The following is a 14,497-nucleotide window of genomic DNA, read 5'->3' as shown; positions in this document are numbered from 1 at the left end:
CTTCTCTCTCCCCCATTCTCTCATTCCCTCCTGGATTTAGTTTGACCCGAGTGTGTTCACTTGGGAAATCATCACCATCCGACATTTTGGAAATTAGGTAACGAAGGAGAAGAGGAATGAAGGAAGGATCTATCTATCTATCCATGTTTTCAGTCTCCCACACACTTTTCTTTTCCATCCCTCTTGTAGCCCTTTCAGTTTGCCCTCTACCTCCTACTCTTCACCTCAGCGTTAATGCAACACGCATCACTGTGGAGGCGGCAGGGAGAGTGAGAGAGACAGAGAAATAGAGAGCAACAATGGGCACTCACATACAGTGCAGTGCAATTTATAAAGTATCGTCATCAGCAACATCATTTCACCATGTACGGCTGAGTGGAAGAACATGCTCTATTTTTATTCATTAAGAGATGTTAATGTGACGCAATGATCAGTAGTATCATAATGTATGTTTGTTTTATTTTTTGCTCCTGTACCAAACGCAGGCAGTGATGGTTTTTTTCCATTCGGTGCAAACAGAAGAGGAAGAATCAAATCAAATAAGTGCCACCTACAGAAAAAAAATTAAAAAAAATCCAAGGAAGAAGGTGTGCTGTCAACATTATTTAATTGTCAAGGCTGCACAGTCCTGTAATGTTGATCACAGAAGACGATATTTGGAAATTTCTAATCTGCATCTCAATCAGGAACTCAAAATTAGAGCCAAAACCAAACAGGATTAATGAGATAAAGCCTGTTTTTCCAGCGCTCTCAGTTTGCCCTCGACAAGATCGACAGCATCTTACAGAGCCGAGGTCCTAGTCTTCGATCCGGTTTTCATGACTGTAAAGTTATTGGGGGCTTTGTAAGAACTGTAACGGTGGCCCAAGCTTTCCATCGATGACTCTGGAGATATTAACAGTAAACTCAGAAACTCGCCTTCAAAAGCGCTAGCTCCTGCATTAGCTTGTTCGCCAGCTTGTTGGCTAAGCTCTACCTGGAATTTGTGTCTCTTTTATGCGACATGTCGTCGGACTGTCTCAAAAAGCAGTAATTAATACCCGTTACTGAAATTGTAAAGGTTTACGAGATACAATGCTTAGGTGTAGAAAATTAGCATAAAGGCACGTCAGCTTAACTAAAGCCTCTGTTCCATTCCAAACAGACACGAACATGACAGCATGGATGCATAGTAGTTCTGTATGAAGGCAAATCAATGTCAAAATCCCCAAGCACAAATGAGATCCACCCGCGAGCGTGTGTAGAGGGCCCAAATCGAGGTCGCCAATTACTTCTGCGAGCTCTTTCACATCACTCCGAGCAGAATATCTCCACTCGAGCGAGCAAAATTGAAGCCTGCGAGGAGAAAACCATGCTTTGAGCGCGAGGGGCGTCCTCTGGTGCACGACTTCTATCACTGCTCTTCTGCTCGCGAAGCTTTAACCTGCTCGCTCACAAGTGTTTTTTACTTTTTGACAGTAAGTGGGGGAACCCAGTCACCATTGTATCACTAAATTTAATTGGTTACAATCCTTGTCTTTGGATTGGCCGGATATCACTCTGACACCGACGCTAGGTGGAGGTATAGAGGTTGTTTTCAGATTGCACTACATCTCAGAGGTAAATATTGTACTGTACTGACACTACAAACATACGATGATCTTATATAATAGCATGCATTGCTGTAGATTAAACTTCTGCTCCTCAGCATGGTTTTCTCCTCGTGAGCTTCAATTTTGCTTGCTCGAGCAGAGATATTCTGTGCGGAGTGATGTCAAAGCGCTCGCAGAAGTAATTTCCGGGGCTCCTTGAGTTGCACGCGCAGGACCTCTACACACGAGCGTGGGTGTGTGGATCCCAATTGTGCTCGTGGATTTTGACATTGATTTGCCTTCATAGTTCTGTTTATACTGTCCGCTTGAAAGACGCGTTATATTCCTCACACTGACCCTTGCGGACCTTTGCATATACTCAGATGCAGAAAGTATAACTTTAGCTTAAACCTGAACCCTCCTCAAGCCGCCATCTTGAGAACGGGGATTTCTTAAATGTGGTTATTAAAGACATGTGACCAAGATATGCATATGGGACATTTTACAGTGGAAAAATCAATTCATCAGTACTATCTGAACATGTGTGATGTAGGCACTTTTTCTCAATCCCCTCGATTATAGCTGAAATTTAAAGTTCATTTCGGTCACTCAACAACCACATTGACATGACAACTGGGAAGTGGCACTTCTTCACTGCAATTTCTGCTCTTTTAAAAAACGAATCACATTATCATATCTGTTGTCCATTAATTTGGGTCATTTCAAAATCCTAAGCAGGAATATCAGAGCTTTGTAAGAGGATAAATTGTTCAAAATGTAAAGTTAATCAGCATCTCAACGACCATTCATCATATTGCTGTTATGCAGTGGTGGGCCGTCAGGGCCAGCAAGGCCTTCTCTGCTGGCCTAAACAGAATCACAAAGTTATAGCTATTTTATAATTTTTCATAAATACACTGTATTATAATTTATAAAATAATTTTTCCCATTATCTTATTTTCTCATTGCACAGCTACTGTCTTCCTCAGTTGCTCTGCTTCCAGTGCAGCTTGTTTTAAGTAGAGCTTTTATCCAATCAGATTTCACCTCTGTGTCTCTAGGTAAGAAGAGAGGCCCGAGACCTGCAGACTCACAAATGAATCCCTTTGCAGTTTAAGTGAATGGGGACGATATTGTTGATTGTCATAGTCTTCAACCAATCAGATCTTTAGTTTGACATGTTGGGCGTATTCTTTGACGTGCTAGAGCCTTCTAGCTGGCCTACAAGTACGTCAGCATTAATGCAGCTGGCTCAGCATTAACGTGCACTGTGATTGGTTAGTGGGCTAGCGTGACTGTTTTGAAGCTGAAGCAGCTTGCAGAAGTTAGTATTAGTAGTAAGAGTTCAAGTTGAAAGATATGTAAGAAGTTATGACATTGACATGACATTTTTAGCATTTTGCTTGGTGTAGATTTTTTTTTTTTAAACCTAGCTTTGTTTTTTTAACACTCAATGGCTGAAGGAGGAGAAACGGATTTCTGGAGGACATTTCAGGAAAAGCTGGACAGGGTCGGTCAACCCCACAGCTAGCAGCCCTGAACCAGCATGGAAAAGGATTTGTACGAACGGTATTTCAGCATCGGAGAAGCGTTGCACATTTTATGGCTGGGAATGCGTTTTATTTGCAACTGAGCATCTTGTGAGCAAAACGACACCATAGCAGGACAGGACACTTACAAACTACGGTGCTTTTGAAAACTTTTGGAGAGACCCGAGTGGATTTACAACTCAACGAACACGTTCACAGGAGAACCTCTGACTGGAACTGAACTGAACCGATGTTCTGTACAACCGCGGTATTAAACTCTTTGTTAACAAAGAAAGGAGGATATACTTTGTCTTGAAGTGAACAGCAGCTTTGGTAAGTGAACTGCTTTTGTGTTTTTACATCTGCTGTACTACTGTGTTCATTTGTCTATGGCAGGGGTCGGCAACCTGCGGCTCTTCAGCCCCTGTTGTGGCTCCCTGAGTCTACATCAGGGGTCCCCAACTGGCGGACCGGATCCGGACCCAGGACCTAAATCCGATTGATAATTCAGAATTATACATATTAGGCACTGAGTTTATACTTTAACCGGCGCCTCTTATTCAGCCATTACGGCACTTGTTCGGCGGTGCAGGAAACACATTTTTAAGAAGTCCTAAATGATTATCATAAACGCAGATGTTGATGAGGAGGAGGATGAGTATGAGTATTATATGTATTGAGTTATGTTAATCAACTGAAAAAAATGTCCCTCAATCAAATATTCCTGCAAGAAACATTCGGCTCACTCAATGCTAAGGCAGTGGACAGAGTTCTAACAACAAAGACAATACATGTGGCTCACTGTACAAAAAGTCTGTACGGACCATATGCATTCAAATGATTTAAATTAAATTGATTTAAACACGAGGAATACCATGAAAATAGTTTGAGATTTCTGAAACTCCTGGGTATCAAGTGCAAGCTGTACCTGGTTCTTGAATTGGACCAGTCGTTTCCATGATGTTTCGTGTGATTGACAGAGAAGAAGACTGACTCACACTCTCCTTTATTATGCTTGTTCGCTATGTGAGCTCAAGTGGTGTTGACTCTGTGAGTGTGTGTTGGAGAGAAAGACAGACAGGAGATAGAGAGGCAAGCAGAGACAGGGAGAAAGATCTCAGTCAACAGCCTCAAAAATACATTGTCTGAAAGAAAAACAGTGACTTGCTCTGAAAATATGTGGCTGTGATTTTTTCTCTCTCCAGACTGCAGAGCCTGGTGTGTCTACACCGGACAGCTGAGCATGTTGTGTTTGATAAGACCAACAGCTGTGAGAAGACGAAGCCTAGCAGTAAGTATTTCTCACTGTTTCTTGAGGTCTAATTTGCCATTGAGGGTAAATGTTTGACCTTAGTCTAACTCCTTGTTCACACCAAACACAGATCGAATTTTCACCTTGCATTACTTGACAACGGAGTTTGACATGCCTTGCTGACACCAACTTGTGCGAAGTTGAAATCATTTGTGTCACTCGCGTGCGACGCACCAGAGAGGATTTCCGTGTAAATTCCGACGTTTTATCAACCATGCCGTGATTAACCACCACTGCTGCTTTGTAGCTACATAATGTAGAAGTCCCAGATATGTCCGTAAACCAAACGTCGTCGTGTCTAGGTTCATTACATCATCCAGAGGCGCCTGTCTTCACTGTATCTAACAAGCGGTATGGAGGGTTAGGGTTTTATTACAATACACGGACCAAAAAGATGCCAAAATAACTCCATCATGACGCCAATTTGTAAAAGGTCTGAATTCATGCATTCATAAAATGCTTGCTTTCTGAATACAGTATGGATCGATCAGGGCTAGGCTATGCTAACATTGTAGCTGCTCCATCAACACTCAAAATAACGTAATCGGCATGAATACGGAAGTTTTTGTTTATAACCTTACAGAGCTGCTAGCATAGACACTGTAATGTACATGATAACAGTTTATATTCCGATGGACAACCTTGTTTGCCTTTACAGTCTCTCTTGAATTTATGTCCTTTAAATCTATTTTTCCATTTTCTGTTGAATACCAGCCTGTCCTCAGATATGTAGATAAGCTAAATAATAAAGGTCAAGAAAATGAGAATATACATTTCATTAGCATGTGAGAAGGGAAAGGTTTTCATTAGTCAGTGTTATAAGGTTTCAGCTCTGTTTTGTACATAAAACATTTCAGTACGTGACTGTTTCAATATTAAACGTTAAATGATGCGTATGTGAATGGTACAGTATATGGCCTTGGCTTTATTATCTCCCTCAGTCGTGTCTATCTCCATCAGGAAGAAAACAAACTCATGTCGTATGAGGAGACATCTGCTCAACTCATTCATTGCTCCTCCTTTATTATCATCGGGAAAATAACTTTGAAAGACAGTCAAATCCCGCAGACAGCTCCCGGTAAACAAATGAATCACCTAAACCAAATGCTCAGTGTTTATTTGAGCTAGAACAGAAAATGGCGGATGTGCTCAGAAGGCAGATAAAAGACAAAGCACTGGCTAGGAATGTCTTCATAAGCACCACGGTAGGCTTCTGGCACAGCATATGGCTGCCTGTGACCGACACAAATGCCACAAATCACATTTTCACAGTAAGTGTAGTGAGCTTGCCAAGTAGAGTGGCAATCTAACAGAAAGTCTAGTGAAATGTAGAACATTAACTATAGACCCTTTTACAGTTTGGAAACAATGATGTCAAGCATGTAAGCTATGTAAGGGCATTGACCACTAAAGATGGTGAATGCAACCTAAACAAAGTGACTTTCCAGATCCATGCGATATGAATGGGTAGAATACATTAGCAAGTGGCCCAATATTTAGTGGCCAGAATCTCAGCATCTCAGAATCTGTTTATTATCTGCGCCTACCATTTACGTAAGTTACTACAAGCAACCACGGACGCATTCAGCTGAAAGTCACCAGTTAAGTCACAACAATGAGAAAACGTTGGGGTTCTTTTCCGGTCTTGGCTGAAGTTCTTTGAACTCAAGGCGTTCAGGGAACTCCCGCAAAAATGCAGAACTATAGACTGTATATTGGTTTGTGGACTGCGGTTTTGAAGCATCGAGTTCTGCATTTTGGCTGTCGCCATCTTGGATTTTTGAAACCGGTGATTGGAAGTGACCATATTTAGACTGCGGGGGAGTGACGTAGAGACGCCGTATAAGTCTCTGGTAAAGACCTGTCAATTACAAGGTAGCCCCGCAGTAAAACATCTCCTGCTTTATGGTCTATTTGACTCTAAATGGACCATAATTTACTAAATGAACATCATGCTGTATTGAAGAAGACTTGAAACTAGAGATTGAGACCATAAACTCATGTTTACAATGTTTACTGAGGTAATAAATCTAGAGAGAAGTAGAGTCACTTTCTCATAGACTTCTATACAACCAGAGGAGTCGCCCCCTGATGGTCAGTAGAGAGAATGCAAGTCTAAGGCAAAAACATTTCAATTACTAGGCAATTACAAAAAGCTTCCTCAGGCTGATAAAAAGCACTCCGTTTAATCAGGGCCTTAAAATGTTTTCAATATATCTTTCGCCAAATCAACTTCATAAGGTGATAATGTTGTTTAGTGTTTGTTTTCAGCTAGTTTCACTGCCCCCTAGTGGCTGAGTAAATCAATTAATGCACCTTTAATCACCTAAGCCAGTATGTATAACCTACACTGCTATTATACACCTAGGCAGTCTAGATGAGAGATGTGAACAGTTATGACCACAATGATATTTTAATGATCCATGTTCCCTCCTGACGGCATGCTTAGTGATGAAACGGTGCCTAGAAAAGCACTAACCATGTTTCATAGTGTGTAATAGGCCTTTGTTCTATAATAGTCCACCACCATGGCTACTGTAACTATGGCGTGTAAGGAGCTCCCTCCAGTGGTTGCTCACCGCTCGTGACGTTCAGCCGAGCAGAGTTTGCAGAATCCAAGCATGTGTGACCACCTCTGTTTGCACAGGAAGCAGCTGCACAGTCACCACACTTGGCTGCATTGTGAATGCATGGCTGTGTACGTGTGTGTGTGTGTGTCTTTGACCACATCTGCAAGTCCACGCAGAAAGTAAATGCAAATATACATTTTAAAAAAGGTAGCTGTTGACCTTTAGACCATGCTTTTGTTAACAGTGCTAGAATTTAACTGACGCGAGTCTCTGATTAGCATCAATATTTTTGTGACAATATTCAGGTTTTTGTTTTGAGTATTTTAATGCCTGCAAAGTATCAAGTCACTCCTCAGGATTATGATTCTTCTCGATAAGCCTCAACAAGTGCATAGACACTTTACACTGAAAGCTTCACACCAACATATCAGTCCAACCCCAAGTGTGATCTATGTGGTAAAAAAAATAAAAAATAGATTGCAAATGAGAGAAGGTTGGAAGGAAAGACAAGACAACTAAAGTTGTGAGTTTTAATTGTGTAAAAAAAAAGGGGAGGTGAGAGGAGGCAGGAAGAGAGGAGAAAACAGGGGGGGGGGGGGGGGGGGGACATTCCACAGTTTGAACAGGGGAGCATCTGGAAGTCTTTAAAGGAGAGGGGAGGGCAGAAGGAAGGAGAGGAGGAGACTAACAGAGAATCTGCTGAATATTTGGGCCATATCTACAGATTTGAATACGCTGACATGAGCAGATGATGACATCTATTGGACGATGTCTTAACTTCAGCACTTAACAAAAAAAAGAAGAAGAAAAAAGGAGTAACGACACTAGGCGGGACTGTCAACAGTGGGACCACAAAGCATGATTGCATGAGACAGAAGTTGCATGAGAGTCTGTCTTGGACAGAAAAGAAAAAGAAAGACAGAGACAGAGAGCAGTGGAAGTCTGACCAAAGTGCTCGGCCTCTTCCTGCCTGACGATCAGCTCAGGAAGTTGAGGCAGAAACGGAGGGGAGGGCTGACGGAGAAGCATATTTTCCCTTTGCCTTTTTTCCCTTATTCAGCCCTGCTCCGATTCAACAGCAGGAAGGAAAAAAGGCAGGGGAAGGCGGGGTTCTTGATGGGGCAGAGAGAGAGAGAGTGACAGAGAGCAGCCGAACACTTAATCTGTGGAAATATGATGGAAGCCAGCGTTGTTTGCAAGGACACAAGGTGAGTGTGTGAGGGGTCTGTGACAGTGTAGCTGGGTGAAAATACAGAGGAGGAACTGTACTTGGTCGAGACAGTGAGAAGGGGGGGTTGTTGAAACTGCCACGGAGGGGAGGGGGGGGGGGGGGGTCCGGGGGTTGAAAAGTTAGACAGCCAGAGCAGGAAAAACAGATGTGATGACTCAACGGCTGATATTTAGGTCAATACCTTCTCGTCAAATCACATTTCTACTCCATGAATTGCTTGTATGGGGGAATAAGAGCGGTTGAAAGTTGTCACTGACCACTGAAAGGGCAGATCAGACCGTTATAAGGCCTGTGGGGATTTGTAAGCATGTTTGATTTCTAATGTTCGCAGCCGTGAGTTTGAATGTCACTCTTTACAGTAGAACAGCCTCAACTTTAAACTGTACTTACATTAATTTTGTGAAAGAGCTAGTGCCAGGATTGTGTCGCTTTTTTTCTTTTTTGATAAGAGTGCGATTTTCCTAAAGGTCATGGTAGGTCAAGCAAAAGTCAGGTGTGGATGAGGTTTTCAGATCCCTTACTTTGTCACTAGTAATGGCGCTAAAGTATTATTTGCAAAATGTACTTAAAAGTAATGCAGAGTGATTTCCTTTTGAATATTACACTTCATTACTGAATTATTGTTATTAATGATCCATAAGTAGCTTGGTGTTGCTGGAAAGGGAGATTTCATATTCTGTTGGGTAGATTAATCTAAAAAGATCTCGTTTTGTAATAACTTGTCTGTGTAGTTTGTAGTGGAACTGAAGTATAAAGTAGCATGGAATGGAAATACTCAAGTAAAGTACCACTCCTATATCTATATTTGCATTTGAGGTAATGTACTTAGATACTTTGCACCAGTCAGTAAAGTGCTGGTGTGTTATCTAAAGGACTGCAAATAAAGCTCGCATCCCACATTTAAAACAATTTCTCTTTGACCCTTTGGAACCATATGAATATACGTGTCACACATGTGTGTCACTAACAGGGTTAGGGTGATCTGCAGACATGTGATTTGCTCAGTTTTGCTCAATATTCCTTTTTTAATTCACAGGAGAGTGATCGGACTCAAAACAGGATTCTATGTGGCTTAAAAAGATATTCAGTGGTTCAAGTAACAAATAGTTCAAAGGAGGCAGATTTTAAGTAGGGCGCTAACTCAAATATCTGTTAGATTTTGAAGGGTTGGTTCACCCAAATGACAAAACAACATATCATCTCACTTACCTCTCATGGTTTCTATACATCCAGATGTTTTATTTGCTCAGGTATTGAGATGCAATGAGATTTCTGCCACCACTCAAAAACTATGGAGGTAAATTAAATTTGTTTGTGATGTTCACCACATAGTTTAAAAAATACATTATTTGGGTGAACTGACCCTTTAATACCTCTAAAAGAGCTAAGGTCCATTAAAGGATGACCCCATCTGTGTTCTTTCCCAGGTTTTTCAATTGGAAACACCCACTTCGCCGTAAGCTAATCAATCAGGTTATGAAGAAACTAGCAACTCTGAATAGAGCGATATAACGGTTTCAGTTACCGCTTACCGGAAAGGCTGTCTGACGGCGAGGTAAAGCAGAAGGGAACAGCAGAAAAACATATTTTAGCAACCTTAAGAGAAGGCCCCCCTAAAAAATTCACCATCTGTTAAAGTTTACTCGATATTTAAAATATATTTCACTGCTTTATCTTGCCATCAGACACTTTTTTCAAACTGGGAACTGAAGGAGTTGCATCGCTCTCTTCAAAGTCACCGAATTCAATTGACAAAAGCAGTAATTTTACCTCGTAGAACTTTTGTTGGTCCACCAATGCATCAATTACGTTAGTGTGTTTGTGTTACTCAGTGGTGGGCCGTGCATTTTATACCTTTCGCAACCTTTCGTGTTTCACCTGTCAACACAACAAATGTAGATTCATCTGACAATAGTCCCCAACAATAGCCTACTTCCTGTTTGACTGACGTTAATTTAACACCACATTGCCCAGCTGTTTTCAAATTAGATTATAGAATTGTCACCCAATTTACATGCATTGCATTATTAATTTTATAGAGTAGTAACAAGCTCTCAATTAACCATGTGTAATGTGTCGCCTGTAGTGACAAACCTGCAGAGAAATATCACCAACATTGTTGGGGTTTTAGCCACGGCTTTCATTAGTGTTGTTACCAAATAAAAAAATTCTAAACTACAGTTTCAAAATCAGTTTACAGGAATATATTTAAGGATTATTAATTTAATAATGTTAGATGCTGAACTCCAGAGGGTGAGAGAGAGTTCAAGTATGGACTGAAGAGAAGACTCTGTCGCACATACAGACATGGCAAAGATGTATCACGCCAGTGCTACTGTGGTGATCTCAATCATCACACATGTATGTCAATGTTGCATTTAATGCTTGTTCTGCTGCTCTCAAGGGGCCCAAATTAATCTGTTAATGCAGCATTACTAATGCCGAGTTATGCTGTGTTCACACCAAGCAAATTTTGCGTTGTGTTACTCGTCGAGGTTTGATCTCAGGTTAATTCGTGTTTGTTCACGTGTTTGCTCATTTCACTGAGCTGTATTCACTGTATCTAGCAAGCCACACATCGGCTGGTTTACCACAGCTGTATGAACACAAAATTAAAAAAATTGCTGTGATTTAATTGCAATGACCGGATAAAAAGGATGCTGAAATAACTACATAATGTTGCAGATTAGTAATAAGTCTATATTCATCGATCGGTGCTAGGCTTTGCTAACAATGTAGCAGCTCCATCAACACTCAAAATAACATCATATAGGTGTAAATACGGCAGTTGTTATTGATTGTACCATATGGTATTTTACACGCACATTTATATACGGGTCATTGACGAATAAGGCTTCTAAAAAGGTAATTTTAAAAATTATCTTCAAAATGGATGCAATGCATATTTTTGTGTCTGGAAAAATGTATTGAAACACGTCTAAGTTGTGAACCAACTTTTCATAGTGTTTTAAATAGTTTTTAACAGTATTTTTTAACTTCACAGGCTAAAAAATGTCAGGTGGCGCAACCACATATTTATAAAAAATATATATATTTTCCTAATATTTATTCAAACTGAAATTTTTGACAAGTATCCCTTAGAGTGTCTACTGTGTCTAACACATCGTATTTTGTGGTTGTGTTTTATATATATACAATAATTTATCATAATTGTGTTCTCTTGGCCAGGTATTTAGTGTATTTAACTTTTGACTTTACATTTAAACAGAGAAACATAATAATACAAATATACAAATGAATACATTCAATAAAATAGTTCTTCACATCATATTAAGCAAAAAAAATTGACTTTAACCTATTATTTATTGCTTTAAATTAATATTTTACCTGGTCGCACCACCATGACATTTATCAGTTGTGCCACCTGACAATATTAGTAATCACAGCAAATATGCAGACAATTTGCATTTTTTTTTTCAAATACAACAACATGCTTTTAGTCAACAGACTCTTTTTAAGTAAAAGTAGTAAATATTTCATAGTAATCATATTTAGCACATAACTGGAATAGGCAAAATCACAGTCGCTTCCGCCTGGGGTGTTGCAGCTTCTACCTCATTGTAGCAGCGTTTTGCACACACTCCATACAGGACTTGTTGTCTGCTCCCTGCGTCGTGCTGGTTTTGCTTTACTTGACAGTGGCATCCTTAATAGTTAAACAATATTCATTAATATCATGAAAAATAGTTTGAAAGTGTATAATAACATTAACTTAACACTGTTAAACTTTTGAAATTTTTTTTAAAATAATGTCAGAGCTTTAAATATAATATCATACAGTAACATTCTTTGCAGTTGCACCACCTGCCTTACTGGTTGCACCACCTGACATTTGCAACTGATTTCATATTAAACAGGCATCTACTAGGACACTAGCATTAGCTTTTGTTCTTGCTAACAACTTCATACATATACATTTTAAATAAAATAAAGACATTTATGATAAAATAACATTTTTCTAGTTTTACATTGGTTGTACCGCCCTGACATGGAAAGTGAACCACTCTACCTATAAGTTGAAAGTAGCTGTTTTTATCAATATTCAAAAGAGATATAAAAACGTTTTCACTCTGCTATAAAGGTCAGTTGAGGTCCTCTTGATGATGCAATAACCTGTTTACTGTTTTCCACTTTCATTTTATAATAAAAGTCCCATCTTTACAGCTGTGCCACCCTGATATTTGAGAACATTCAAATTGCTGGACAAAGGTTTTTAAATTATCGCAACAGCTTAAAACTATTGGTATGTGTAAAAATTTTGGTTTATTTGAATCGTTTCAACAATAAAAGCATGCCATAGTATTTTATTTTTAATTTATTATCATTTAAATACCTTTTTTAATAGTTTTCTTAGACTGTTCATCTGCTAGGACAGGTGCACCGCCTGACATTTTCAGGGTTTGAGATGCCAAAACATAAAATAATATATATTATTTGATTGTACTGAAAATGTATCAAAACTGGATAGGTTTTATAGAATGAAATGATATATGTCACGAATTATTTTAAAAAGGAAATTGTGGACTCTATTGTGGAAAATATGCATGTCATGTCATTGACCCATACATAGTTTCGTCCAGTCTCTGGACTATGTATTATAGAGCTCTGGGTGAAAACCTATGGCTACAATATTTTTTTCCTCCATTTCTGATTCAACAACGTCAGGACATCAGTGATGACAGGAGGAGAATCTCAACGCTCATAGGCTTTTGAGACACAGCGTCATGCAAATTTGTTACTTGAGTTGAAAAATGTCAACTTGTGAATGAGGCTAACGTCTTGTTATACGCGCCATTTAATTCGCCTCATTCGCACTGTTCGGCTTGATTTCACATATAGTTGCGTTCATTCGCGTCTTTGCACTGACTTTGGATGTAATTGGATGTAGGCTTTGAGTTTGATGTTAAGTAGTAACCAATGGGCTTGGGGCTGAATGCTAGAGACACGGTCAGGACATTGGGAAGTATTGAGAGATGGGCCAACATGTTGGAATAGATGGCAATAAGAAAAATATAGAATAACACCAGCTCTATCCTTAAAACTTATGTCAAATTGAGACCACACTGCAACAGCAGACCATCTTTCTGTTTTGTGCCATAAAGCAAAACAATGCAGCAGATTCCTTAAAGCAAATGGATGGCCCCTGGCCCTCTCAACAACGGTTTCAGTCATTCACAGTTATAAAACACATCATGTGTCACACAACTGCATGCAGCACACGGGGTAAGCTTCAGCTTTTACTGAAGTGTTTCTGCAATCCAAGTCAATGATCCAAGTCCTGGTGACCGGATGCTCGTTTCTGGAGGCAAACTGAAGCAGAGACGAGATATAAACAAATCCTCCACATGTTGTTTCCTTCTCTAACCTTTCGCCTTTTTTTCCATTTACAGCCATGCAAGCCCTCTGAAAGGATCACTTGACACTCCATCCATCCCCTCTCCTGCCTCCGTCCCTCCATCTTCTCCCCTCTCTCCAACCTCCCTGCCCTCCTCCAACCCTCCGGTCCGGCCATGTCGACCCAAACCGCCCCCTCCCACGCTGAAGTCCTCCCAGCTCCCCTTGTGTGCTCCTCTACCTACATCCACTCCTCCAACCCTCCCTCCCCCTCTACCCCCCATCTCCAAACCCCCTCCTACTCTCCCTCCCATCTCCAAACCTCCTCCCCCCCTCTCCTCCAATCCTCCCCCTTCCTCTGTTCCTCCCCCTCTCTCCTACAACCCTCCTCCCCCGTCTCTTCCTCCCCCTCTCTCCCCTACTCCAGTCTCTCCTGCTCCCCTGCTTTCTCTGCAGCCAACTGATCTTACTCCCTTCTTAACTTCTCTTCCCGCTCCATTGTTGCCAGCAATCCCATCCTCCTCCTCCCCCTCATCTCCTCCTCCTCCTCCTACCCCTGTTATCCCACCATCACCTCCAACTCCTCCATTGCTGAGTCCTTTAGCTCGACTGGTTGCGAGTGTCTCTGTATGGCAGCCAAAAGGACTCAGCCAAGACCAAACCACAAGTATAATGGAGAAAGAGATGGCTGGGGTGAGACACACACACATTTACACACTGTTCAACTCTTCGAATTAGAGTTTATATTAAAACCTCTCTGGAAAAAAACATTGCGTTTTGGACAGAACGTTCAGAGACAATACTCAAACCCTGTAGTTTGGTAGTCTAAGACATTGAAGTGTTTAAATATTCTCCGGATTTCCGTAAAATGCGTAATTATATATATACACATATGTGACGTTGGCGACCAAACTACAGGGTTTGAGTAT

The 14,497-nt window shown here is 40.6% G+C and overlaps 2 protein-coding genes across 3 annotated transcripts in view; one reads left to right on the top strand and one right to left on the bottom strand.

The window, feature by feature from the left end:
- LOC116400157 (uncharacterized) overlaps window positions 1-14,497 on the bottom strand; it is a 42,070-nt gene that overhangs the window by 23,951 nt on the left and 3,622 nt on the right. The window contains exon 1 of one of the 2 annotated variants that reach the window (XM_031877850.1): window positions 4,029-4,047. The exons of the other annotated variant lie outside the window; for it this stretch is intronic. The gene's annotated coding sequence lies outside the window, so the exon portion shown is untranslated. Of the gene's footprint in view, window positions 1-4,028; window positions 4,048-14,497 lie in introns of those variants that run through there. 2 annotated transcript variants of the gene reach the window in all.
- rin3 (Ras and Rab interactor 3) overlaps window positions 14,159-14,497 on the top strand; it is a 17,135-nt gene continuing 16,796 nt past the window's right edge. Inside the window, exon 1 of the mRNA XM_031877852.1 lies at window positions 14,159-14,261. Within this exon, the coding sequence (XP_031733712.1) occupies window positions 14,241-14,261 (21 nt within the window). The 5' untranslated portion in view covers window positions 14,159-14,240. The remainder of the gene's footprint in view (window positions 14,262-14,497) is intronic.

This window comes from Anarrhichthys ocellatus, unplaced genomic scaffold (assembly GCF_004355925.1).
Source record: "Anarrhichthys ocellatus isolate YVR2014 unplaced genomic scaffold, GSC_Weel_1.0 scaffold152, whole genome shotgun sequence".
NCBI classification, from domain to species: domain Eukaryota; kingdom Metazoa; phylum Chordata; class Actinopteri; order Perciformes; family Anarhichadidae; genus Anarrhichthys; species Anarrhichthys ocellatus.
The sequence above is the reverse complement of the archived record's forward strand: the minus strand, read 5'-3'. Positions and strand labels throughout refer to the sequence as shown.